Source organism: Heterostelium album, assembly GCF_000004825.1.
Source record: "Heterostelium album PN500 unplaced genomic scaffold PPL_contig12, whole genome shotgun sequence".
NCBI lineage: Eukaryota > Evosea > Eumycetozoa > Acytosteliales > Acytosteliaceae > Heterostelium > Heterostelium album.
In genome coordinates this window covers 894887-921876 of record NW_008805089.1, presented here as the reverse complement: position 1 = coordinate 921876, position 26990 = coordinate 894887, and the positions used below count along the sequence as shown (strand labels likewise).

General features: G+C 32.6%; 8 protein-coding genes across 8 annotated transcripts; 4 read left to right on the top strand and 4 right to left on the bottom strand.

The window, feature by feature from the left end:
• Positions 1 to 660: 660 nt before the first annotated feature.
• Positions 661 to 5522, top strand: PPL_05602 (protein serine/threonine kinase; the record flags this gene model as incomplete). Its single annotated transcript, XM_020576479.1, has 5 exons — positions 661 to 741; positions 840 to 1112; positions 1194 to 1325; positions 1424 to 5216; positions 5440 to 5522. 5 exons carry the CDS (start codon positions 661 to 663, stop codon positions 5520 to 5522), a joined length of 4362 nt encoding a protein of 1453 aa, XP_020433728.1.
• A 368-nt stretch (positions 5523 to 5890) lies between these two features.
• Positions 5891 to 6745, bottom strand: PPL_05601 (uncharacterized protein; the record flags this gene model as incomplete). The annotated part of the gene is made up of 1 exon (XM_020576478.1): positions 5891 to 6745. The coding sequence occupies one exon, from the start codon at positions 6743 to 6745 to the stop codon at positions 5891 to 5893; it is 855 nt and encodes a 284-aa protein (XP_020433727.1).
• Positions 6746 to 7096: 351 nt separating this feature from the next.
• PPL_05600 (uncharacterized protein) lies at positions 7097 to 8246 on the top strand (the record flags this gene model as incomplete). Its single annotated transcript, XM_020576477.1, has 4 exons — positions 7097 to 7139; positions 7201 to 7335; positions 7401 to 7462; positions 7530 to 8246. The coding sequence occupies 4 exons, from the start codon at positions 7097 to 7099 to the stop codon at positions 8244 to 8246; spliced, it is 957 nt and encodes a 318-aa protein (XP_020433726.1).
• A 468-nt stretch (positions 8247 to 8714) lies between these two features.
• On the bottom strand, positions 8715 to 10205 carry krsA (protein serine/threonine kinase; the record flags this gene model as incomplete). The annotated part of the gene is made up of 2 exons (XM_020576476.1): positions 8715 to 10011; positions 10114 to 10205. The coding sequence occupies 2 exons, from the start codon at positions 10203 to 10205 to the stop codon at positions 8715 to 8717; spliced, it is 1389 nt and encodes a 462-aa protein (XP_020433725.1).
• A 3526-nt stretch (positions 10206 to 13731) lies between these two features.
• PPL_05598 (Ras GTPase activation domain-containing protein) lies at positions 13732 to 16415 on the top strand (the record flags this gene model as incomplete). Its single annotated transcript, XM_020576475.1, has 3 exons — positions 13732 to 13857; positions 13939 to 14381; positions 14459 to 16415. The coding sequence occupies 3 exons, from the start codon at positions 13732 to 13734 to the stop codon at positions 16413 to 16415; spliced, it is 2526 nt and encodes an 841-aa protein (XP_020433724.1).
• Positions 16416 to 16872: 457 nt separating this feature from the next.
• arl8 (ADP-ribosylation factor-like protein) lies at positions 16873 to 18281 on the bottom strand (the record flags this gene model as incomplete). Its single annotated transcript, XM_020576474.1, has 6 exons — positions 16873 to 16912; positions 16996 to 17054; positions 17555 to 17615; positions 17679 to 17840; positions 17919 to 18073; positions 18171 to 18281. The coding sequence occupies 6 exons, from the start codon at positions 18279 to 18281 to the stop codon at positions 16873 to 16875; spliced, it is 588 nt and encodes a 195-aa protein (XP_020433723.1).
• Positions 18282 to 19297: 1016 nt separating this feature from the next.
• PPL_05596 (uncharacterized protein) lies at positions 19298 to 22002 on the bottom strand (the record flags this gene model as incomplete). Its single annotated transcript, XM_020576473.1, has 3 exons — positions 19298 to 20928; positions 20992 to 21313; positions 21520 to 22002. 3 exons carry the CDS (start codon positions 22000 to 22002, stop codon positions 19298 to 19300), a joined length of 2436 nt encoding a protein of 811 aa, XP_020433722.1.
• A 448-nt stretch (positions 22003 to 22450) lies between these two features.
• sigB (peptidase M8) lies at positions 22451 to 26388 on the top strand (the record flags this gene model as incomplete). The annotated part of the gene is made up of 7 exons (XM_020576472.1): positions 22451 to 22469; positions 22530 to 22619; positions 22843 to 22884; positions 24096 to 24114; positions 24258 to 25048; positions 25136 to 25360; positions 25430 to 26388. 7 exons carry the CDS (start codon positions 22451 to 22453, stop codon positions 26386 to 26388), a joined length of 2145 nt encoding a protein of 714 aa, XP_020433721.1.
• Positions 26389 to 26990: the final 602 nt, after the last annotated feature.

Sequence of the window (26990 nt, the reverse complement as noted above, 5' to 3'; positions counted from 1 at the left end):
TTAATCAAGAAAAAAACATTACACTTTTACAACTTTGTTTGAAATTTGTTTTTTTTTTTTTTACAAATCAAATCAATGAGTTAACAGCACGAATAATCAAATAACTAATTTTTATTAACTAATAAATAAATAAATAAATAAATAACATCAAACAATCAAATAACATTAGAGAATAGTTTAAAATTCGTTAACAAGAAATTTAGATTTAGATTAATAAAAAAAAAAAAAAAAAAAAAGTTTTTTTTACTTAAGTAAAATAATAAAAATACAGTAAAAAAAAAAAAAAAATCAATCCCCACAAACCAATCAAAAACATAGGAAATATAATAACAACATTGTAGTATCAGATATTAAAATAAATAGATAAATAAATAGATATATATATATATTGTAATAATAGTCATAAGTAATAAATAATAGATAGTAATATCAACAGTCAGTAATATCAACAGTCAGTAATAAACAGGTAGAATATTATTATTTTCTACAGAGTTGTAGTTAGTTGTAGCATTACTCAGGTTTTTAGGTGTGATCTTTTACGCAGATCATTGTTACCAAAAAAAAACAATAGTCTCGTGAGAAGAGCAGAGAAGTAGAACCAATCGATTCGGTTAGTGTGGTTAGTCAGAGTAGTCATTATTATTTTTTTGGTGGTGGTGAATGAAATATCAACTATCGATCATTGGAGATGAGACCAGACTCGATCCTCAATCTTTTACTGCATTCACTGTAAGCGTTGTTGTTTGTTTGTTTTTATTTTAAATTTATTTTAATTTTTATATTAATTTCAACAAAATATTTATATTATGTTTGTTTGTTTGTTTGTTTGTTTTATTTAGGTTTATATGGTGAGTGTGGTAACACAATATAAACAATGGAATATATATAGGAGGTACAGTCAGTTTCACGAGTTGGATATGCAGATCAAGGTATTGTTTCCAAAGATCAAGCTGTCTAAACTCCCAAAGAAATATATATTCAAAACCAGCACCAATAAGGAGTTGGTAGAAGAGAGAAAACGTCTTTTACACAAGTATCTCACCGATTTATTAAAGAATGAAGGAATAGTAGATAGTGATGTTTTATCACAATGGTTAGCTCCAAAGAATGATGTATGTACAAACATGTAACAAACTTATTAACATTACTAAAACACAACGAAAACAAACTAATATAATTAATTACTATAATAGCCTGCATTTACATCATTAGCAAATCCAGATAAAGAAGGTTTTCTAGTAAAAGAAGGACATGTAATAAGAAGTTGGAAAAAGAGATATTTTATATTGAAAGACGGACTTATATATTATTTTAAACATCAATCTGTATGTTACTTTTTTCTTTGTTTATTTAAAGATTAATATCAAACTAATAATAGTATTCTTATATATTGTGTGTGTGTGTGTGTGTGTTAAATAATTAGGATCCAGAACCAACTGGTATGATACCTGTGATAGGTAGTACAATAAAGAGACTTGGAGAAACAGAGCGTAGATTTACTTTTCAAATTATACATAATCATGACTTGTTCCCGTTACTCACCATTCAGGCAAGAGACGAGACAGAGTGTGAAGCTTGGATTCATGCGATCGAGTGTTCACAGCAGCGCTACGCAGAGGAAGAGATGTGTAGGCGTACCGAGGAGGAGTTGGAGCGACAGAAACGAAACAATGGCGCCATCATCAAAAAGTCAGGTTCTTTCGAGTTCTCCACGTTGACATCGGCATCGGCACCGACCTCGCCAATGCAATCGTCGTCTGTTCCCACTGACTTGAGTCGTCGTCCGCCACAGAAATCGAAATCCGACTTCAATTTGAATATCTCTGGATTGTCGAGCAGCGGTGGCGCTACCTCTACCACAGCATCATCCTCCTCACCACTGCTCTCTGCCAACAGCATTGGAACACACTCATCATCACGTTCATTCAACGATAAATACACACATCATCAACACCATCATCAACATCAACAACAACATCACCTACATAATCCTCAATATCATAGCCGTCTTCTTCCTTCGCTAAACAGCAGTGACGATGAAGAACCGGAACATCAACAATCCAGTCATAATCCACATTATTTCTATCCATTGAGCGCTTCAAACAACAACAACAACAACAATAACAATAACAACATTAGTAGTAACAATACAAGTAACAATAGTATCATCAACAATATCAGTAAAATAACTAAATATCAATATAGTAGTAATAGTAACAGTAATAATCCAACACCGAATACATCACCATTGATCAATGGTTCATCGCAATCGTCATCGCCAATTATTTTTTCCAATCAAACCTCGTCAAATTCGTCGGCGGCATCGTCGACGTCGTCATCATCATCGTCATCGTCTTTTCTCACAGCCATCAACAATTATTTGAACCCGAAATCACCAAAGTTATCACCGAAATCTCCGAGTCACACCAGAAACAGGTCGTCACCGGCAGTTGTACCTTTACCTTTTAGTCTCAACCCAAACAACAATAACATTATCACATCAGTTTCCACCAACAAATCGAATAACAATCCACCTACTACCATCATCAACAAACATATCAGTCAGCTGAAATCTGACTCCTCACTATTATCACCGAACCTCTCATCGTCATCGTCGTCGTCATCGTCGACACTCTCAACAGCATCGTCTTCCACCACCATAAACACCGCCAATTCATCTTCAACTACGTCGTCACCTTCACATCATGCACCACCTCTTCAAAAGACATCGTCACTCTCAGAGTTTATTGGAAACTCCAAGAGAGAACGAGAGAACAACAAGAACAAAACAAGCAGCAACGGCAACAACTTGCAAGACAGCAGCGGCAGCAATCGATCACGTGCACTTACACTACCGGTCAAACCCAACGAGTCGATTCTCAACGTTGTCCACTCCAAGAGTGCGTCAAAAGAGAGAAAGTACAACTCACAGCGAACCACCCGATTCTCCAGCGATGGTCGTCCCACTTTCGATATCAACCAGAAGCTTTTTTCAACTAAAGAGAGTGTAGACCGCAAGATTCAAACATTCTTGGATGGCATCAAACAGGATCAATCGAACGAGCAAATTGTCGCTGCCATCAAAATGATATCGGCTCGCATCTTTTCGTTGTCGGTGTCGGAGCAGCGTGAGCAGTGTTCTCAGATCGTCCAATCGATTCAATCGCTGTTTTCCAACCATTGTTGTAACAATAGTATTGGTGAACGTGCTTCATCAGCCACCTCATTAGTTTCCAGAATGCTGTTTATCTTCTCAGAGTTTGCAAGAGTCGTAGACGTTCTCAATCCAACCAACTACCAAGACAGCATCAATAAGATTGTCGAACCATCGCAGTTGACTAGATCGATGTTGTCGATGAGCACAGAGATCTTTGATACCAAACGTCTGTCTCGTAGTCTTCAAAACTTTGATAGTATATCACCACCCAATCCATTGATCTTCCAAAACAATCAGCAATCGACATCGTATCGTGAGCCATCAGAGTTGGCAGCAATTGCCAACAACACTGCCAATCTCAGTCAAAGTAATCTCAGCAGTACATGCTCGAGTCACAGTAACAGTAGTAACAGTTTAGATAGTTTTGTATTGGTATCTGCTAATGTCAATGGTAGTAATAACTTTGGTAATTTAGTAGAGAAACGTTCAGAGTTGTCAGATTTGATGCGTGGACAACAACAGATGCAACAGCAACAACAACATATACAAGAACAACAATTACAGCAACAGATATTCATTGGTAATAATGAGCATGTTGATGATGAAGATCGTTTAGTTGTTTGTAGGATTTGTGAGGATTCATACAGCACTCGTCAACTCAAAGTACACACTCCACTCTGTGCTCTAACCAACAAGCATGATTTCAAACACTCGACTCACGATGAACGTCTCTATTCAATGCTGAATCTATCAAAGGGAATTCTAATGGATTCTCTTGCCAGTCCAGATTCATTCAGCAATTGCTCCTACTATATCGATGACGATATTATCATGCAACTCGAACAGGTCGTTGAAGAGGTGGCAGCCATTGCCTACGGAACCAAAGAGTCGGTAACTCTCTGTCAAAAGGCAATCGATGCAGTACAGTCAATCATCGATGAAAACGATCAAGACGTTGCTCTTCTCACCTTTGGAAAGCGTATCCTCAAGATACTCGAAGAAAAGAAGGTTACCTATGTACAATACACACAGTTCCAAACAGCGGCAGCAGCAGATTCCTCCAACAGCAAAGGCAGTAAGAAGCAATGGTCGATGTGGGGATTGCTCCCATTCATCAAATCCATGTCGAATTCACCACAGAAAGAAGTACTACCTTCACCAGTCACCGTTGCCACACCCACCACCAACAACAACAACGCCAACAAGCAACAACAACAACACAGTTTGAGTATCTCTGACTTTGAAATTATTAAACCAATTTCACGTGGTGCATTTGGACGTGTCTATTTGGCGCAGAAAAAGAAAACCGGTGATCTCTATGCAATCAAGGTGCTCAAGAAGCTGGATACCATTCGTAAGAACATGGTTGATCACGTCATTATCGAGCGAAACATTCTCGCCACTGTACAGAATCCATTTGTTGTCAAGTTGTTCTACGCATTCCAATCGACCGACAAACTCTATCTCGTCATGGAGTATCTGATCGGTGGTGATTGCGCATCGTTGTTGCGTGCCTTGGGTTGTTTCGATGAGACAATGGCTCGCCACTACATTGCAGAAACCATACTCTGTCTTGAGTATCTCCATAAACACTCGATTATTCATCGTGATCTCAAACCCGATAACATGTTGATTGACTCAAAGGGACATATCAAACTGACGGATTTCGGATTGTCCAAGATTGGTATTCTCGAGGATTCCACCAAGCAGCATGACCAACAACCGCCTTCGCCAACCACCTCGCCCATCCCAATGGGTTTCAGTGCAAATATTATAGCTGCAGTGCCGCCAACCAACTATCCAAGAAAGCAGACACTCAAGAAGAAACCTCTGAAAAAAGTCGTTGGAACACCCGACTATTTGTCGCCAGAGATTCTGCTGGGAACTGGTCATGGCACCCCAGTCGATTGGTGGGCACTCGGTATCATTCTCTATGAATTCCTGACTGGAGCACCACCCTTCAACGATGACACTCCAGAGTTGATTTTCGAACACATTTTGAATCGCGATCGTGAGATCGAGTGGACCGACGTCAGCCACGAAGCCAAAGATCTCATTTGTAAATTACTCAATCCTATCCCCTCACAACGTCTCGGAGCGAACGGCGCCAATGAAATCAAACAGCATCCGTTCTTTGCTGGACTCGACTGGGAAACCCTGATAGACCAGGAGATGGACAACATCTTTGTGCCGAAACCACAGAGTGAGTTTGACACTGATTACTTTTGGGATCGCCAATCGATTTACAACGACGACAAGGAAGACGATATCCTCAAGACCAGTGGCAATCATCGAATTGGATCCGGTGATTCACATGGCAGCGGTGGATATCAACAGATCACTCACTCTGAACGCAACCTACTGAAATCATCAGTGGACGATTTTGACCAACACCACAAAGATCCCATCAATTTTGGTAATTTTTCATTCACAAACATCAACCATCTGAAGGATATGAACAATCTATTTTTGAAGAACAACAACACCAAAACATAACAACAACCAATTTAATTTTTTAAGAAAAAAAAACCAATAAATATAAAATTCTTTGGTCCTTTTTTTTACCCTTTTAAACATAAGTTTTGGTCCACGTGATTTTTTTATTAAGATAAACAATACAAAAGAGAAAAATTGTAGTTGAATTTAATTTTTGTTAAACAATCAGAATAAATAAATATGTATTCTTAAAGATCCTTCACAATAGTACTTATTTAAATTTACAGTTTTATTTATTTACATTATTTTTGCTTGTTCAATTAGTGCAGCCATTGCTTTAACTTTATTTGTATGTTGTGCTTGAATATTTTCAATTGCGGCACTATGATTTCTATTTTGTTCTTCTCTTTGGGCTAATACTTGATTTCTTCTGTTGGTTATATCTGTTAGGATGTTCCTTTTGGACACTGTTTCTTGAGTTAGATTGTTTAATAGTTGTCTAGTCTGATCTTCAATTCTTTTTCTTCTATCAATTTCACGTTGATCAACAATATTTAGAGCTTTAACTTGGTTGGCCTCAAGGTTGTTTGTTGATAGATTATTTACAAACTTTAAGAGTTTGAATCTATGAATACCTTCAAGTAAAACGTTATCTTCATCTTCCATCTTTTGATTAAATGGCAGGTATAGAGTCGAACTTGGTTTCCTGTCCAGTCTGACCATGGCTTCGTTTAAGATTTCAGGAGAATCTTGAATTGCAGTCATTGTTTTTTTTGATATCTTATTTATAATTAATCCATAGCTGAAAGTGGTGGAGGTGATAGCTCTTAGAATGGTGTTGATACACTCGATATCTTGCTCCTTGATTCTGCCAGCCTCTAGACAGATGACAAAGACAGCTTTGAAATTGGGATAGTCTGTTAAGATTCTCTGTATCTCCAAGGCAGCTCGATCTCTGGTTATAACATCTAAGAGTCCTGGTGTATCAATGATATTCCCATTTATAAATTTCTCATTGGAAGATGCTTTTGTCAAACCAGTTCCAATTGAGATACCACTATTATGAAAGGTTTGTCCGGCCATTGCATTGCAGAGTGTCGACTTTCCAACACCTGGATTACCATAAAAACCAGTTACATTAATATTGGACATTATTTAAAAGCTATCTTAAGTTTAATATTAAATTTAAATATAAAAACAAATCAATAGCAATGATATATATTTGAAACTGAACTTTTTAATTTTTTTCATTAAATTTTTAAGTTTTTCCCCACTGTCCAAAATTAAAATTTTAATCACTATTATATTGTTTTTTTTGCTTTGTAAATTTGAAAGGCAGTATTAGAAAAAAAATCAAATTTTTAGATTTTTGAAAAAAAATCAAATTTTTAGGTTTTTGAAAAATAATCAAATTTTTAGATTTTTGTTTCTACAGGTATTTATTCGAAGTTTCGACACAACCAAATATCAAAAACTTCAATATTATTTATTTAATACAAAGATATGAATCCAACACCAACAATTATTAGTTTCTTTGGTAATCCAGGTAAGTTTTGTCTTTTGAATATTTTATCATATTATTAAATTATTAACTTTTTTTTTTCAAGGATCTGGAAAGAGTACTTTATGTAATAGTTTGATTGGATATATAGCTTTTAATTCAGGTGTCAGCATTGGTCAGGGAATGACTACTAAATCACAAACATTTCAGCTTGGTAGTAAAATTATAGTAGATTCTCCAGGTATGTTTTTAAAGATTCATTAATAATAAAAAAATAGAAAAATACTAATTCTTATTCTTTTACAGGTCTAGCTGACCCTGTGATGAGAGAAAGAGTTGCTGTTGAAATTGAAACTTCACTAAAGCAGGTATGATAAATAAATATTATTAATTAAGGTTGGTTTGCTTTATTTAATACTAACATTCATTTTAAAGAATGGAGATTATAAAATAATCTTTGTTGTTACATTGGATTCAGGTAGAGTCAAAGTACAAGATCTAGAGACTTTAAACACCATTATCCGATCTATTAAAACACCTTTTGAATATGGTTTGATCATCAATAAGGTTACACCGAGAGTTGCCGAAAAGTTGAAATTGTGTCCTGCAGATTTGCAAGCGTGTATTAAGATGGTTGAGAAGATGCCATTTGAAACATTGGTCATCAAGAAGATCAATGATCTTGAAGACCAAGACAATGTGTTGATTGAAGATAGTTCTATCAAGCAAGAGCTATTGGCTTTCTTTGACAAAATCCCAAGTCGTCTAATCAGAAAGGAACAAGTTGGTAAAGTAGAAGTTAGAGACTATGACAAGAAGGTGAAAGAAATGGAGACCAAACTCACAGAGCTAACTCAGCAAATACAAAGAAGTCAACAAGAGAACGAGAGGCTGATGAAAAATACAGAGAATATGCAAAATCAGCTTAGTAGAGAGATTGAAGTCAATAGAGAAAACACAAAGCAACACGAACTACACATGAACAATATGAAACTACATAACGATCAAATGATGAATGTATTGAATAACAATCTTCAGGAACAAAGGGCATTGACCCAACAAGCCATTGCAAGAGCTGAAGAGGCCGATCGAAAAGCAGAGGAAGCAAGAAACAGAGGTGGAGGTGGTGGTGGTGGATGTACTATTATGTAAAACTAAAAATAAACACTGCAAAAAAAAAACTAAATTATCTAAATTTAAAATTTTTTTTTTTGATTTGCATACATTTATTTTGAGAAACAACAAAAAGATCAAATAATAGGTGAGAACAATGCAAGAGCGGATGAAGAGCAGAAGAAGCAAATAGAAGAATATGTACTTTTATTTATTCATCAATGAAAAATTTTAAACAAAAAAAATTTTTCAAATATTTATTTAATCGCGATTCTTCTTCATTTATTTTTCAATATCTACATACTTTATTTTAATTAAATTAAATTACAACAATTGATTTATTATTATTATTATTATTATTATTATTATTTGATTGATTTGTTTTTACTTATAAATATAATGCTGAGAAGCTTTTTTTAACTTTTCATAAATGATGGATCAAGCATAGTGATGGCGCTTTGATGCTGTTGAATTGGAACTGTTATTGTTTGTTTTTTTTTAATTATTTTATCTTACTAAAGATGATTTCTTTTCATCAATGACAGATGATAATGATTGTTTTGCAATATTGTATTTCTCCATGATTTCCTTGATTTTCTGATCTTTATCGAGTTCGATTTCCTCGAGTTTCTTTTGTAGATCTTCCAGTGAGAGTCCAGAGTATTTGCTGTTTGTACCACTGTTGGAGTTGTTTTCTTGTTTGGCAAACTGTGACATATATGCTGGAACGAATGGTTTCTTTGAGCTGTTCATCTTCATGGTTGCAGAGATGTCGTTGTTGTCATCGTCGTTGTTGACAACCATTGTGTCGTAGTTGTTATTTTCTGTGATTACCATGGTTCCACTGTCGTATTGCTCCTCTTCGTCATCGTCGTTATGGTTGTTTCTTCTGGCTGGTCTCATAGTGCCCTGGTCGCTTCCACCGGATTCCTCGTCGTCCTCCTCTTCCTCCTCTTCTTCGTCGTCCTCCTTGGTGTCCAATCCAAGTGCAGCCTCACGACCTTTCTCACCGATAATCTGGTCTTGCTCGTCAATCAGTGGAATCAAAAGTGAATGTGACTTGGCGCGTGTGATAAATGGATGTTTCAAGAGGTCGACGGCAGTGGGACGCTGCTCTGGCTTTCTGGTGAGACACAGTGCGATGAAATCGTTGAATTCATCCGACCATTTCTCGGGTTCGGTCAACTTGGGAGGTGGACGCGATGGATTCGGAATCATAAAGATGACACGCATTGGATGTACGTTGAAAAGTGGTGGTTTCGACTCGGCCATTTCGATACAGGTGATACCGAACGACCAGATATCGGCTTTGTAATCGTAACCGACCTCTTGGATAACCTCTGGTGCCATCCAGAATGGTGTACCAATGACGGTCTGTGCCTTGACGATCGATCCATCGAGTTGTCCACTGACACCAAAGTCGGCGAGCTTCGACTCACCGTTGTTGTTCAACAAGATGTTTCCGGCTTTGATATCACGATGAATCTTACGCACCGAGTGCAAATAAGCTAGACCCTGTAGACAATCCTTGCTAACCACTGCAATCTGCTCCTCAGACAATGTCTTTCCTGTGATTTTCATTGCATCGCAAACCGATCCAGCACCACAATACTCCATTACGATCCAAATTTCATTGTCCTTCTTGAAACTACCGTGATATGTTACAATATGTTGACTCTTGCATTGTTTCATGAAATTGATTTCCTTTTTCATATCCTCTAAATCATTGTCTATTGAAACACGCTTAATAGCAACTGGAATACCAGTTGCTTTGTTTATTGCTTTCCAAACTGATCCATATGATCTAAAGTAGATATAATTTAATAATAATTATTAAAAAAAAAAGTAAGATTGTGATCTGTTGTTGTAGTCGTCTCTATTTGCTCTCTCTAATTCGAATTCATACCCTTCTCCAAGTTTTTCAACAATCTGAAAATATTGTTCTGGATCTTTCTTACTCATAATTTCATCTGGAATATTCAATTTCTTTGTTGTCATTTTTATATACGATGTTTTTCTGTTGTCAATATAGACTATATACTGCTGCTCTTTTAATTACTATTACACAATTTGAATGAATTGAACTTATATTTTACAAGAACATGTGACTGTTAATACACCAAAAATTTGTTTGTTGTATTGGTTTTGTGGGTGTTGGTTTGATTGAGTAGTTGGTTGGTTGTTTGTGTGTTGTTTTTGTTTTCTTTATTTTAAATTTTTGATCGATTGATTCACAACGATAATAAGATTTAAGTGGTTTTCAAATGTGAAAAAAAATAAAGATTCAATCTTCTAAATTTTTGAATATGATATGATATAAAAATATATATAATTTATTTTCGATCAGCAGTTACAACTTTTTTAATATTTTGGATGGATTGAAAAAAAAATCAAAGAAAAAAAAAAAAACAAATTTTAAAGAAAAAAGTTTTTTGTTGTGCAAACTTTTTTTTTTTTGTGACCATTTTAATTAAATTTGGTCATATGTAAAGTCAACAATCAAGAACATGATTTATTCGCCAGAGAAACATAAAAAAAAGTTAATTTTGTGCTTTTCCAATATGAAGAGAAAAACGAAATGAAGATCAATATTTATATTTATTTAGATATATCAGAAATCAGAAGAAAGTGAAATGTTCTTTCCAAATTCAAACTGTAAGATGTTTTTGGTAATAAAGATTGTTTGTTTAGTTTGAATTGTTTAGATTCTTTTTAAATGAAATCACTTTTAACTAAAGGTGATGAAGATGGTGATTTGTATTACTTTGTTCAATTGATCCCAATAATACAAACAAATATTATACTTTAATTTATCTATTCAAACAACCAACGCATGTGTACATCAACAATAGTTAGTAGCGATAATGATAGTGATAGGCAAATTAATGATGATGATGTGACAACAGGAATTACACACACAACCACACTAACACAATCAATCAAACATATAAACAAACCATTAATTTTCAAACACATTTCCACTCAAAAGAAAAACAATTAACAACTTTTTTTTTTTAATTGTATATACAAAAGTAATAATATGTATGGTTTTAACTTTGATTTTTAGATATGTTTTATTTTTTTGTTGTTGTTAAATACAACAACAACATCATTAGTTAACCACAGTGTGAGGTAATCAAAATTGTTTGGTATCTTGATTTTGTTGATGGGCACAAACAGCATACAATTTAATATTTGATTATTAATTGATTGATAAATACCATATGTTCTTTGTTTCAATTGATTTTGTTCATGATCACCATCAACAACAACAATAACAATAACAATAACTTTGTTTGATAGTGTAATGGTAGTGATGTATACGTTATTTATTTGTATTATTTCCATAATGAGTGTTTATACAATTCAATTGGATTTTAAACTTTAACAAAAACACAGAACAAGAAGAAAAGAAAAGAACCAAACAAGTTAGTGTACATCTAATATACAATAAACAAATAATCTATCAAATCAATATTTATTCTCTTATTTTTTACCCACAATCAAACAAACAACTACACATCAATAATAACAACAACAACAACAACAACATTGAATCAAAAACTTTACCTCTATTATTAATTTAATTAATTATTTATAAAGATAAATATTATACCGATCTTATATGTTATTTATTTTTTTATTTATTTTTTTTTAATCATTAACCATCAAAACATTAAATTGTCCAACCAAGAATAAAATAGTTTAGGAAAACTTGACATGGTTAACCATTTGTTTTTAGTTGAAAGATATTAATATCCCAACTGCAAAAAAGATAGACATCATCAACCAACAAGCAGAAAATCAGATACAAATAGTAAATTTACTTCCAAACTTAGTAAATTCAGTACCAATAGCTTTGAAATCATAGAAAAATAAATTATTTATTTTGTAAATAACAATAAAATAAGATAGACAGGATAGATAAGATAAAGTGTTACTCCCTCCCATTTCTTTAGAAAGATTTAATTAATTTAGAAAAGAAGGAACAGGTTCATATTTAGTTTAGATTTTTTATATTTTTTTAGATTATTTTAAACATAGGTATTTTATTCTTTTTTTTTTTTTTTTGTTCAATTGTGTTGTTGTTCTAAAAAGTTAATAATAACATCATCTAATAAGAAGAAAAATTTATATAAATTATTAATAGCAAAAAAAATAGTTCTTTAATAATACCTAAAAACAATTCGTTAAAATAGTGTTTAAAATAGATGAATAAATTCTTATTATTTTGTAATTGTTAACAAGAAACTGAATTCTCAAATTAATTAAATGACATACCCCTCATATATTAAATATTTAGATTTTCAAAAAAAAAAAAAACAAAAAAAAAAACTAACAATCTATTTATACACCAGATTAAATGTGTGTTAAAGTTGTTCGAAAATCTGAGATACCGAAACATTTTCAAACTTTTGTAATCAAAAAAATCCACAATGATGCCTCAATTTAACAGAAATTTAGTCTTTTGATCTAAAAATCAACACATCCCCACAAAACAACATTTTTGTAGCCCAAAAACAAACACTCTATTGATGAAATCCCCCACCACCGCCAACAACCCACACATTTTCTAATCGCGATCAAAAGCACGTTTTTTCAACTATTTTTTGTTTGCTTTTTTTAAATTTTGTGTTTTTGGGCATAGTTTTTTTCAAAAAACTAAATTGAAAAGCCCAATTTCCTTATTTTGGTGACCAAGAGAGTTACAAACAATCAAGTGCCATCACCACCTAACGATTGAAAACACACTCTCAATTACCACTCCAGTGTCAATCGCGTGATTATATATAAAATAATACTCATATTATACTTATTATTTTATTACTATTGGTAAGTGCGTCACTGGTAGTAGGGATCACTATACAACAACTATTTTAAAATAGTGGTATTCCTACTTTTTTTTGTTTTGTTTTTTTTTTTTTAAACAAAACAACAATTGTAGTGGTCTCTGTTGTTGTTGCTTATTGAATCACAAAAACATCACACAACTCTCCAACTCATCATTTTAAAACACACAATATTCATTAACAGAATAAATTTATTGTATATTAATTGTACATGATACATTGTAAACTTTATATTTAAACTCTTCTTTTTTTTTTTTTTTTTTTGCTGTTGGTTGTTGGTTATTGTGTGTTGCTTTTTTTTTTGTGAGTCAATCTCTAAATCTCATTTCATCAACAACTTGCAAGTTATAATCACCTGAAAATCACTTAACCACTAAAAAAGATACAATAACCATTCCATAACAACTTACAACACTCATTCATTACTTTAGTATTTTGTTTTCTATACAATCACCTCTTTTCTCCTTTGCTATTATCTCTTTATTAATCTTATTTATTAATCTTATTTAGGAAATTCAAATATTTTAACCATATTTTATTCCACTTCCAGTCAATCTAATAATTATTCCAACAAAACAACAGAAGCAACAAAACAACTCAAAAACAACTCGACTTTTATATATATTTATTATAACCTGTGTATATTTATATAGATAAATTGTAATATTTTTATTATGAGTTCAACAAACGAAGGCCAATCCGGCCAAACACAACAGGTATTTGGCTCGAAATATAAACATAATTTCAGAAGTCAATATTCAACTGATAAAGTTGACAAAAAATATAATGATATCATCGAGGTATGTTCGAAATTGCAAAAAACAAAAACAAAAAACAATTTATGGATTTCCGTAATAACCAATTTTTATTTCTATTTATAGCTACTACTATCACCTCAATTTGAAATAGTAAATGTATTGTGCTCGATCACATTGGTAAAAGAGACTTCAAGAGAAAATACAGTTAATATATCAGAGACATTGGTTAATTTTTTCGAAATTCATTCATCTTTGAAATCAAGTTATCTTTTGAAATGGGCAATCGACAAGGAAATTGAATGTACCTCCAATGGAGCAACTCTTTTCCGTGGACTTTCAACAGCAACTCGTTTGATTTCATCTTTTTATAAGAAAGTTGGTGACTCTTATCTTAAATATCTACTGCAACCATTCGTTTTGGATCTTTGTTCAAGAAACTTTTCTTTTGAAATCGATCCAGAAAAAGCAGGTAAAGGAATGGATGTAAAATCAAACCTTGAACGTCTAATTACAATCACACAACAACTATTAGATAAAATATTAGATTCTTCAACATTTTGTCCAGTGTAAGTAGAAAAAAAAAAAAATATTTATTTGTTAGAAGAAATTAATTAACAAAATGGTATTTTATAAAAATATTTAGTTCAATTAGAAATATACTTCGTCATACACAAGAAAGAGTAGAAAAGAAGTTTCCAGAGATGAAAACAACAGTGATTGGTGGATTTATGTTTTTGCGTTATATATGTCCTGCTATTGTAGCTCCAGAGGTTTTTGGATTGATTCAGGACATTCCAACGACAGACTCCCGAAGAGGATTGGTTTTGGTATCGAAATTACTACAGAATCTAGCCAATGAAATGCCATTCGGTGGCATTAAAGAAGAGTATATGACCTATTTGAATAGGTTCATAGCAGAGAACTCCAGTAGAATACATGTATTTTTCAATGAGTTGGCATACGACACCAATCCACTACATCAATCATCAATCAATACCTCATCCAACAACTTTAGTATCTCCAGTAACAACGGTAGCAACACCAGCAGCAATAACCTAGGTAGTGCCAACGGTTTGAACCAATCGACTGCCTCGATCTCAACCAAAGACCAATCGAATAGAATAAGATCTAGATCAGAGTCACCTCCACTCAAACCGATCGGTTCAACTCAGAAGCTGATAAATACAAACACGCAAGATATTTCATTTACCGATGACCAGATTCAAGAGAACCTAGCCACTTTGATAGGTCAGCTATTCGAACACAAAGAGCGATTGGAAACAATCATTACCGAGTCACTGCCGAACGGTTCAGACTTGGTGAAGAAGATAGATAGTGCTTTGGCACACGTTGCCAAACTTCATCAGAAATCAATACAATCGATGCAAGCAAAGATCTCCAGTATGAAGAAGCAATCGTCAACCGCCAACGGCAGCAGCTCAACCACACCCGCCAAAAAGAAACAAAGCTCATTCAACAACAGTCAGTCAACTGGCAATCTCAGTGGTTTCACAAGAGATCCTTCACATACCAATCTTTTACTATTCCAATCAGAGACCGAAGAGGAGTTGAATAGCCAAATGCATCGTTCCATCTCTGAGGTTGTCAATTTCTATCGACACCAACTCGATTTGAAAGACCTAGAGTTGAAAGCCAACCAAGACGAACTTGCAATGGTCAAGAAGGAGTTAGAAGACTCTAAATCGAGATCCGGTACACTAAAGAAACTGAAGGAAGAGTTTGATATCGAGAGAAGAAAACGAAAGGAAGCTGAACACCAACTAAAGAAATGTATAGAGAAGCTAAAGTCTTCGGGATTCGAGCCAGACACTGTGATGCTGTCGCGCGACGAAGAGTTCTCAGAGATCTCCAATGACGATGTCTCTGAGAGTGCCAGTAGTGTTCTCAACCAGAATGCAAGAAAGAAGAAATCCGGTTCCTCTACCAATCTCAATAACTACGTAAGAAAATCAGAGTCATCGACATCGTTGGTTTCGATGGCATCGTCGGTTGGACCATCGTCTCCTCAACCAACATCGACAACACCACACCACAATGTTGACACCATGTCGACATCGTCAATCGCCCAAGACATCCTCGAGTCGACTGGTATCAACGGTGCCAATCAAAAACAATCGTCGGGTAGCAGCAACAAGCCACAGACTCTTACCAGTCATTCGAGATCGAATTCCGCCTCGGAATTGACCAGCTCAGAGTCGCAATTCGACCATTTGGAGACAGAGGATCGTATCATCCAGGCATGTGTAGACGGCGAGATCTCAGAGGATGACGAAGGTCTAGATTTGTTGGAGTTCCTACGTGAGTACGGTGAGAAGGCACAGGCATCGAACAGCGCCATTCAAAAGTTGCAGCTCGAAGACAATTCTACCGAGAAAAAGAAGCGTGGATCCGGTATCTTTAAGCATATGCCATCACTCAAGATGGGAAAGAAAAAGAGTAATAGTAAACACAACACATTAAATAGCAATAGTAATAACAATAGTAGTAGTACTAGTAGCAACAGTGCATCGAGCAGTCCATCCAATTCATCTCCCGTAGTAGCACCGTCAAACTCTAAAGAAATAACAGATAAAATATAAATTTGTAAACAAAAAACAAAAACAAAAACAAAAAACAACATAAATCGATTTATCCTTTTCCCCCTTCCAACCAACTATGATACATATATATACCAATAAAAACCTGTAAAAATAATATCATTAAATTAAAATTAAAACAAACATTATATAATATAATACTTTGTAACGTTGTTGCTTATTTCAAATCCAATTCAAAATTTACTTATTTTTTGTTTTTTCAAAAAAAAAAAAATTTTCGTCTTTATAAATCGATTCCTGCGAAAACTATTTCATCATTCGAATATGGTTAATGTAAGTAACTAAATATTATCTATGTAGTTTTATAATGGATTTGAAAGGACTATCAAAAGTTATAGATAGTGGTGATGATGACAACAACCTGATCAGAGTCGTATGATTCCTGTGATATTCTCGGAAATTCAAAGTTTTTTTGACTCTGAGACCCTGTCTAAAGGTCCTAATGATTCAATAAAGTTGATCCATTCACTGAACCACTACTATAACTTCAATGTTATCTTATCAAGTTCAATATAAAACATTATTGTATTACTATAATTATTTATACTAACATTTGATTTACCGATTTAATAGATATATATTGATAGTTAGGTCTTGTCTCCAAATTTTGATACCACCGCTCTGATTTAAAAAAAAACACTTTCAAACAATAAAATAGTACATTTTTATTTTTCAATATAAACAACATTGTTATTATTTATTACTTTAATTATATTTTAAAAAGCAAACAATATGATATCCTATATTAAGTCACACTCAATAATAAATAAATAAAATACAAGTAGAATTAATTATATTATTGTCATCAATCAATTTATTATCTATAAATAATAGATTATCAAGTTTTTTTTTTTTTTATTTTTTTTTAAATTGTTAATAATCCGCAGATTATTATCGAGTGTAAATAAAAGATGAAGAAAAAACAACCAAAAGGTTAGGAGTGGGTATGACATTACAACAACAAAAATGAAGGAAAAGAGTGTAGATATAGATTACTGAAGTAAGTCTTGTTGGATTTGTTGATAGTTTTTTCTTTTTATAAATAATTGTGATTTGTAAATCTAATTTTTAGCTGTGTTACTGTGTTTAATAAGCCAGTCCAGTGTGATATCTATGTTTACGCTGTTCTTTGCTGAAATTGAGTAACAACAAACTTCTCTTCCTGTAATCGCTTTTAGTTCACTGTATAATAATGTTAAGCGATTAGTAATGCTATTGATTAGTGATAATCCTAATAAAACTTACAAAGTATCAATAATTTCGTCAATTGAAGCAGCGTTTGGTAAATCATTCTTATTTGCTACGACAAGCAATGGAATCTTCATTAAAGGTGGTTTATTAATTAAATCTTGTAGAGCCTGCTTTGATTGTTCAAACTTTTCGTGATCAGCTGCATCGACCACATATCTGTTAGGTTTTTTAATGTTAATGATCAGTGATTTCGTTTCATTTGTTACTGCTACTACTGCTACTACTAATACTTACACAATTGCATTTACACCTCTACAGTATCTTTCCCACATTCCTCTAAATCTTGGTTGACCACCGATATCCCACAACTTTATAGTTACATTTCCTTTGGTTACTTTCTTCATATTAAATCCTACTGTTGGAATCATATCTTCAGCGAATTGTCCTGACTGTTTTTTTTTTTTTTGTGATTAATTATAGTTAGGTTAGATCCGAAATGATCGTTGATATTCATGATTTGTCGATACCTACAGATATAACATTTACTAAAGTTGTCTTTCCAGAGTTTTGTAGACCTACCAAGGTCAACTCCATCTCTTGCTTCCAAAAGAGACTTCTGAACCAATTGAGGATTGAATCTATAAAGTTTTTGAACATTTTTTTATATTCTGTGATTGTATTGTATGAAAAAAATAATAATAATAATCTAAACTAAACCTATAACTATTTTTACTGATAAGAAATAAAACAATATTAATTCTAATTCTATATTTCTATAATTCTATTATTGTAATGTAATTAAAAATGAATGTGTGTGAATTTAAACAACTTTGTCAATAATTTAATTGGTAATTGGTAAATGTTGTGTGAGTGAGAAAGTGTGAGTAGTGTGTATTTATTTGTCTTGTGTAACATTTTGTGAGAGTGGTCATGGTAGTGGTGGTAGTGGGTAACATTAATTTATTTTCATATATCTATTTATATATTTAATGTTGTTGGAGGTATTGTATCGTATTGTCATTCACATATTTGTGTTCTATTATTAACAAAGATAGACATAATTTTATAGTTTTTATAAAAGTTTGAATAATTTGAGTCCTCAAGTTCAAATCACAATGATATTAACAAAAAGCTTGACAGGTCGTACAAATGTATATTAAAACCTACCTACAATTAATTAAATGTAATTATAGTAGTACGAACTTGTATATATATAATACCAAAAACTAAAGGTATTTTTAAAAATAAAATAAAATAAAATAAATATATATAAAAAGATTTAAAGATGATAATTTAAAATCACTTTGAGTTGATACAAAAATGTCGATTTATAAATTAACTATATTTATTATAAAGATATGATTGTTTTATTATATTGAGTAATGAAAAAATAAAATCAAAATTTTTTTTTTTTTTTTGATGATAGTTTTTTGCACTGGTCATTAGAAAATTCCATTCCTTTTTAGTGTAGTTTGATATCTTCACATCAAGTTTTATAAAAATCACTAAACTTTTTTTTTATTTTTGTTTTTTTTTTCTTTTTTTTTAAAGATGAATAGATAATAGATGGTTTTCAAAGTAAAAGATATTTTTATTTTAAAAATAATAACGATATAGATATTATAATACATTTATTACTTTAAAATTAATTGAGATTTAATTTTTATTCAGTTCTATTTTTTTTTTTTAGATTGCTTTGTTGATGGTATTTGATCGACAATGTTTGTAAGTTTACTATACTCTGATTTGAGAGTAGCAATCAATTGGTCTAGGTATCTGATTCTGGTTTGATGATATTCATTCACTGCTTTAAAGACATCATCATTGTTATTGCTATTATTATTGTTGTTGTTGTTAGTTTCAGAGTTGTTATTGTTATTGTCATGATCGTTGTTGACATGCTTTGGTGTGGAGATCAGTTGACGTTCTTCAACGAGTCGATCGAGTGTTTCAACTATCTTTTCTACCTCCTTATTGAATACACCTTGTTTCTCCAGTCGATTCTTTAGCGAGATGTAATAATCTCCGATTGGATGAGTTGGTGGTTTCATATCCTGGTAGCCAGGGAATATACGATGGAAGTTGTGTGAGTGAGAAACCTGTCCCTCTTGTGTCAGTGTTGCAAACTGTTGCTTGTAGACAATGTCGACAAATTCCATCTCCATAGCGCTAGAGACCCACTTCCAAGTGTGATTGTTGTCTCCATAGAATATGATACCGAGGTTGGCGATAAACTTGGCGTATCTACCCTCGTAGATCTCATGAACGACCTCGTGAATCTCTGCAAAGGTGAGCGATGGCAGTGACTTGTTATCGCGGTAGAACGAATGGATGATCTGTCCGAATGTCTCGAATGCCTTGGTGATTGACCAGACACCGCTATCCCAGTAGTCCGATTCTATCTCATTGATGACATCGGTCATAGAAGGATGCACAAAAAACATAGGAACTACCTTTGGTACCAAATCCAATATACTGTTGTCATTGTCATTGTCATTGCCATCGCCATCGCCATCTTCATCGTCATCATCATCCATCATTTTCTCAACATCATCACCATCGTCATCATTCACAACATCATGTCCTGCTTCATCATCGTCTTCATCGTCATCATCTTCAGTCTCCAAGTCAGTGCTACTAACATCCGCATTACCAGTGGCAGCAGCAGCAACAACAGCAGCAGGAGTAGCAGAAATACTCTTTGAAGTAGAATATTTTACAGAATCATCATCAATATCCATTTCCTCGTTATCACTTCCATTGTTTACATTACTTTCGTTATTTCCATTACTTTCATTACTGGTACTAATACTTTTGTTATTATTATTCTCATCTTCAGTATCATCATCTTCCTCTTCTTCATCTTCATCTTCTTCCTCCTCCTCTTTACCAAGATCATCAAGATCAATGACATCGTTATCGTTGTATGCATCAGTCATTATATCTTTGGTGGATAGTGGTGATTCGTCATCTATTGATTCACCATGACTGTTGAGTTTCAGTTCATTATAAATGATCTGTGTGTACTTTGCCCATACGAATCTGTACCAAAGTTCCAAGATGAAGAAACCAAACCAAACCTTGAGATAGCTTGTCTTTGATTGTGATTCTTTCGACAACCAATCATTAGATTGCTTGATCCACCACAATTCCTTTTGAACCTTCAACATCTTATTTTGATCAAGTTTTCCACTTTCAAAGTTCATAGAGTATAAACATTCGATAGTATCTAACTTTTGTTGATTCCTACTTTCATTCAAAGGTGAATTGATTGTCTCTAATAATGATTCTTTTGATATAATATCTATATTTACAATTTAAATATTAATATAGATAATAGTGTTTTGTTTTTTGTTTTTTAACTTACAATTTTCAAGTTGATTCAATAATGTTTCACTTGGTTGAAATGGTACTTTATATGATAATATAATACTTTCATTTCCTTTATCATTATCATTATTACTAATGTTGTTATTGTCACTCTCTTTGGAATCAGTAGTGGTGGTGGTGGTGGTTGTTAAGCTAGATGATACAATCTCTTTTGATTTCCACCATTTCATTAGCTCTAAATAGAATTCCCAACAATGAATGGGTGGTGTAGATACCAAGAAGCTGAATGGCTCCAACTCTAACAAACTCTTTGATACTTTAACTTTCTTTTCTTTTTCTTTCTCTTGTCTTCTTTTATACTTTTATTTGGTACTACCATCACTATTACTATTTACATTACTACTATTATTATCATTCTTGTTTTTAGATCTTGATCTTTCTCTTTTAGTTGTCTTTTTCTTTTCTTCTACTCCACCTGAATTATCTTGACTGATTCCATCTTCAATTCATCTTTCTTTGATTTTCTTTTCTTTCTCTCTTTCTTTTCTGTTTTATTATTATTTACATTATTATTATTTTTATTATTATTATTATTATTATTATTATTATTATTATTATTATTATTAGCTTCATCGATAGCGTTGTTTGTTGTAGTTGATATTGTCGAATTATTCGTATTATTATTGTTGTTGTTTGAGTTGATGTTCAATATTATCTTTGGTTGATTATGCATCAATGAGAATTGATTAAACATAGAGGTGATCGATGATGTCAAGTCATGATTGATATTATCAAAAGGTCGTGAGACTGGTGCTGACGCAGTTGTTGTTGTGCTTATTGTGCTAGATATTAAGGTTGGTTGTATTCTCTTTTTAGTTTCTTTATTCATATTTTTAGTTGCTGATGTTGCTATTGTTGTTGGTAGTGAAGGTGTAGATACAGATGAATTTGAAACTGTCGAGTTTGTTGGTGCGGAAACAGTATTCAACGATTCTTCACTCTTTGTAGTGGAATCTTCGACCATCATCGTAGAATTGGGTGTATCCATTATTATTACTAATGGGTATAAATAAATCAAACTTAATTATTTATTTATAAAATACCAACTTTAAATTAATGCTAAAATAATCAAAAATATAAGTTTCTAAGAATTTAGATTTTTTTTTTAGAAAATGGTTCAAAAATTTTTTTATGTGTATTTTTGCAACAGATGTTTTATCTAGATTTAATTTTATTCAAATCAATTATAACAAAATATCTTTATCAACTTATAATTGTAATATTTTGATGTAGTTACCATTATGAATAAAAATGATTATTTTCCATAAGTCTCTATAATGTAAGAAAAAAATCAATCTCCAAACATTAAAACAAATGTTATAATACCAACAATGATGACGATGACAGTAACCACAACTACTAGTCCATCAATAAATCATTCACATATGCAAGATATATCAATTCTTTGTGAGATGTAGAGGATACTATTGGATTTGATGAGTATCAAGAAAGTAAGTAAGGAAAAAAAATATACATTTTTTATGTTATTTTAATCAATTTTTATTATTTTATTAGGAAACAAACTTGAACTTGAAGAGTTAATAAATACCTCCAACAATATTACTCAAGAATGGATGAAACCAACTATGAAATCAAGAGTTTTCAGTAGTTCTAATTGTTAGAGGAACATTTAGTCAGCATTTAGAATCTATGGATAACTGAAGAACAGAACACAACTACATTCCAAAATCACTGCAGAACTATTTTAAATAAATATTTGTTTTCGTATTCTATTAACGTTTTTCAAAAGAAAAAGCTAGGTAATGATATTACAATTATTTACCTTGGGGTCATAGATTTAGTTAGTAGAGTATTTTTGTAACTGCAGAATTGAAATACATGAATATAAGAGTTGAAAGTAGGGAGGAGAGTAGATAATTTGTAGGTTTGATAATAAAAAGATTCTATAAATATAAGAATAATACAAATTCATTCTTAATATATAAAGTTGGGTAAGCATAGATTAGGATTGGAATTTTCGAGTTACTGAACTTGAATAGAGTTGATTGCTTAAGACCACCTTGACCGACTTATAGTAAAAATCCAATTTATGTGTTAATGTACAACCGCAAGCGGTAAAATTATTATTAAAATTTATTTGTGGACAGATGGCGAGGGTTTCAGACAATTGAATTTTAGTTGATTGCTGTAAGGCCACCTTGAGATATATTATGAAAAAATCGATTTATAAGAAATTCGTTTTTTTCATTTCTAAAACTTATGGTTTTGATCAAGATGTCGTGTGACCAAAAAAAAAAAAAAAAGTTTGGATCTCTGGTACCAGAACAAAAAAACGAATTTCTTTTAATTTTTTTCAACTTGTTTTTTTTTGCAGTCATGACAATTCTTTTGTTGCACTTAAAAATTCAAAGTTACAACTCAGCAAATGAGAACTTTTTATTTATTCGTATGCATTAAGACAGTAAAAGACAATTTTTTTTTTTCAAGTAAATATGCAATTTTTGAAAAACAAAGAACAAAAAAAAAAACTGTTTCAAAAAGGAAACACAAATGTCTCGCAACTGACTTTTTTTGGTGTTTTTCGTGTTTCATCAAGTTGCTATGAGCAACTTATTAATAACCCCCACTAAATAATTGATTTTCATTTTTGTAAATTTTTTGCAATAATACATTTTTTAATTAATTTTTAAATAAAGGTTGTTTTCACACCCTAATACATTCAGGATCTGTATTCGTTCATTAATCTAAAAATCTTTAATCAGTTTATTTAAACATTGCACCAAACAAACAAACAAACACACACACAAAGTACAAGTACTATACAATACTACTACCACACATACACATACACACTTGTTTTTACAAAACAAACTCTTAAACCAAACACTAATATTTCAAAGTAACAAAACACCCACCACACACAAGCAAAAAGAGCACATAATATTAAAAAAAAACGACATTATTATAACTTTTTTATCAATTAATTAATAAAGTATGTTTTCAAAATTCAAACAAACCAAACAACAGTAGATCATATCTTTATCAAAACAAAATCCAATTTTTATGATAATTGAAATTCTCTAATTTTCAATCATATCAATTGATATTTATATTGTTTAGAGATCTTAACAATATTTTTGTATTTTTAAAATTAAATTGTAAAACTAATAATTGTAATTGTATTTTTTTTGTATTATTAATAGATAGTCTAGATAGATATAAATATATTAATTAAATAATTAAGATGAATAAAATAATATTTATATCATTTTTAATTTTAAGTACGATTTTCATGGTGAATGCAATGTCATCTGAATCTTTGGTGAGTAAACTCGCAAAGGAATCATATTCGAAATTGCTCTCTGATGTCAAAGCTGGAAAGTATGAATCGCTGATGGCACAAGGTAATAATATTGTGGCAAAGGACGAGAGTGAACGTTTGAAAATGCAAAGTTCTTATGATCCATCGACTCGCAAAGGATATGACTGCCAACACGACCATATCATGGAGAGTAGAATGAAGAAATTCAAGCAATCCAACAACATTAGACAGATTTCAAAGTTGGAGGACATCGACCAATCGTCGTCGTCGTCGAATCACCAAAGCCACTCGAATTTGAAACTGAATAGCGTTGGAGCCACTGGTAGACTCCCGATTCGTATCTCTTTCAACTTTACATATCTCGATGCCAATGTCGATAAATACTCATGTCGTTACGTCGGACAGAAGATCCTCACCGGTCAGCCAAATTCCGGTTCAACACCACCGGCCTGTGACGGTACACTATCATACTGTACCTACACTTGTCTCTCCAAGGATATCTTGTCGAACGATCTCATCAATATTATCACCGACACTGTAATCCCAACCATTCAAAACACTTTCCAACAGATGATCTTGGTCGACCGTCCCAATCCAGATCGTCTCACTTTCAACTCTGAAGTCTACGATGAATTGAATGGTGAATGTGACTATGGTGTTGATATTCCACTTGAATATACAACCCTTGAAGGATCACCAACTGAAACCGATATGATTGTTTGGGTAACTTCTCGTCCAACACCATCAAATTGTAAGTTTTCCAAAGAGAAACCGTGTGTTTTTTGAATTCAACCCAGTTCAAGTTCTAATTCTATGTTTTTTTTTTTTACATTGATAGCTACTATTGCTTATGCTTTATCATGTAATTTCCCATATTTTAGAGCAACAGGAACATTAGGTAAACCAATTGCAGCCAGCATTAACTTTAATCCACAATACTATACACAATTCCTTGGTGTACCAGACACTTCATTCGCATTCAACGAGTATATCAGAGTTGGAATTCATGAAATGACTCATGCTTTAGGTTTTAGTTCAAATTTTTATTCTTCATTCACTTCACGTATGTAAATAATATATATTTTGTAAAAGTTTTTGATTATTAACATTTTGTATTTCTTTAACTAATTAGCTGCTGCTGCAACTGTAACAAAATATGGAACAACACCAGCCGGAAACAAATATTCTTATCAAACAACCGGAATTATCTCACCAAATGTTGTAAACTTTGTGAAAAATCACTATTATTGTCCAGTGATAAAGTATGCAGAGTTGGAGGATATCGGTGGAAGTGGAACTGCCGGTAGTCATTGGGAAAAGAGAACCGCCGGTGAAGAATATATGATTGGTTTCGTATCACCAATTGCACCAATTACCAACTTGACCATGAATCTACTCAAGGATTCCGGATGGTATGACATTGCAGGTGAAACCGTGGAAAAGTTGATCTGGGGTAAGAACGCCGGTTGTGACTGGCTCGACAATTGCTACGGTGACACCTGGAACTACCAAGGTTACTTCTGTACCTCTGGAGGAGCATCTTCATGCACTGCCACTCGTATGGGTAAAGGTAACTGTTTGCTCTACCGTTACAACGTTAACCTGCCCTCACAATACCAACACTTTACCAATCCATCGATCGGTGGTGCCGATGCCGTCGCCGACTTTTGTCCTTACTACATGATCAATCGTGGACCAACCGACCCTGAGTCCAATATCTACTGTGTAGATCCAGCCAATAAACCACAGGCAGATGCAACCATCTCTGAGCAGTACGGATCGGACAGTCGTTGTTTCGAATACACAAGCGGCAACACATCAAACACAATCAAAAGTGGATGTTGGCAACAACGTTGCAATGGAGTGAATGTCGACATCTTGGTTGGTAGCACCTGGTATCAATGCACCTCCGATCTCCAGAGAATCTATGTCAACTCTGACCTCACCATCGTCTGTCCCAATGGATATGCCGAGTGTGGTGGTTATCCAAAACCAATTGACATTATCAACAGTTCAACCAAAACATCCAGCCAACTCTTCACAACACTTTGCATATTATCATTGGTTATTGCTTTAGTTAATTTAATTTAGATTGTTTTAATTCACAGTAATGGTCGCGACATATTAATTACAAAACACAACATTGTGACACTACTTCGAAGTTTTTAAAAAGTTAATATATTTTTTCAAATAAAAAAAATAATCGATTAAATTATTTAATACCAATGTGGTAGTTTGTAACAATACATCTATATAAAAGTGACCTTCAAGTTATTTATTACCTATATAAATAATATTTGAAAATGAGTAATAATTGAATGAATGAAAACACCTGGAACTAGTTGGAGAAGGCTACTTTTGTTTAAAAAAAAAAAGATTTGCAAGTGTGGCAGGTGTTCGAAAACCTATACATGATCATCCATTGTATCAGTTCCACTAAAACATCCAGCAAACTTTACAACACTTTTATATTTTTATTTTTAAAAATAAATTTTAATTTAAAATTTTACATAAAAGAGGCTTTGAGTATTAGATGTTTTAATTTTCAGACGTTAGTTAAAATGGTGATAGTATAATAATAAAAACGGGATTTTAAAATATATTATTTTTTAATAAAAAAAAAGCTAATGACAATAATAAAAATACTAATTTTAGATTATAAACCAATTACATTAATAAAGTTGTTATATTTT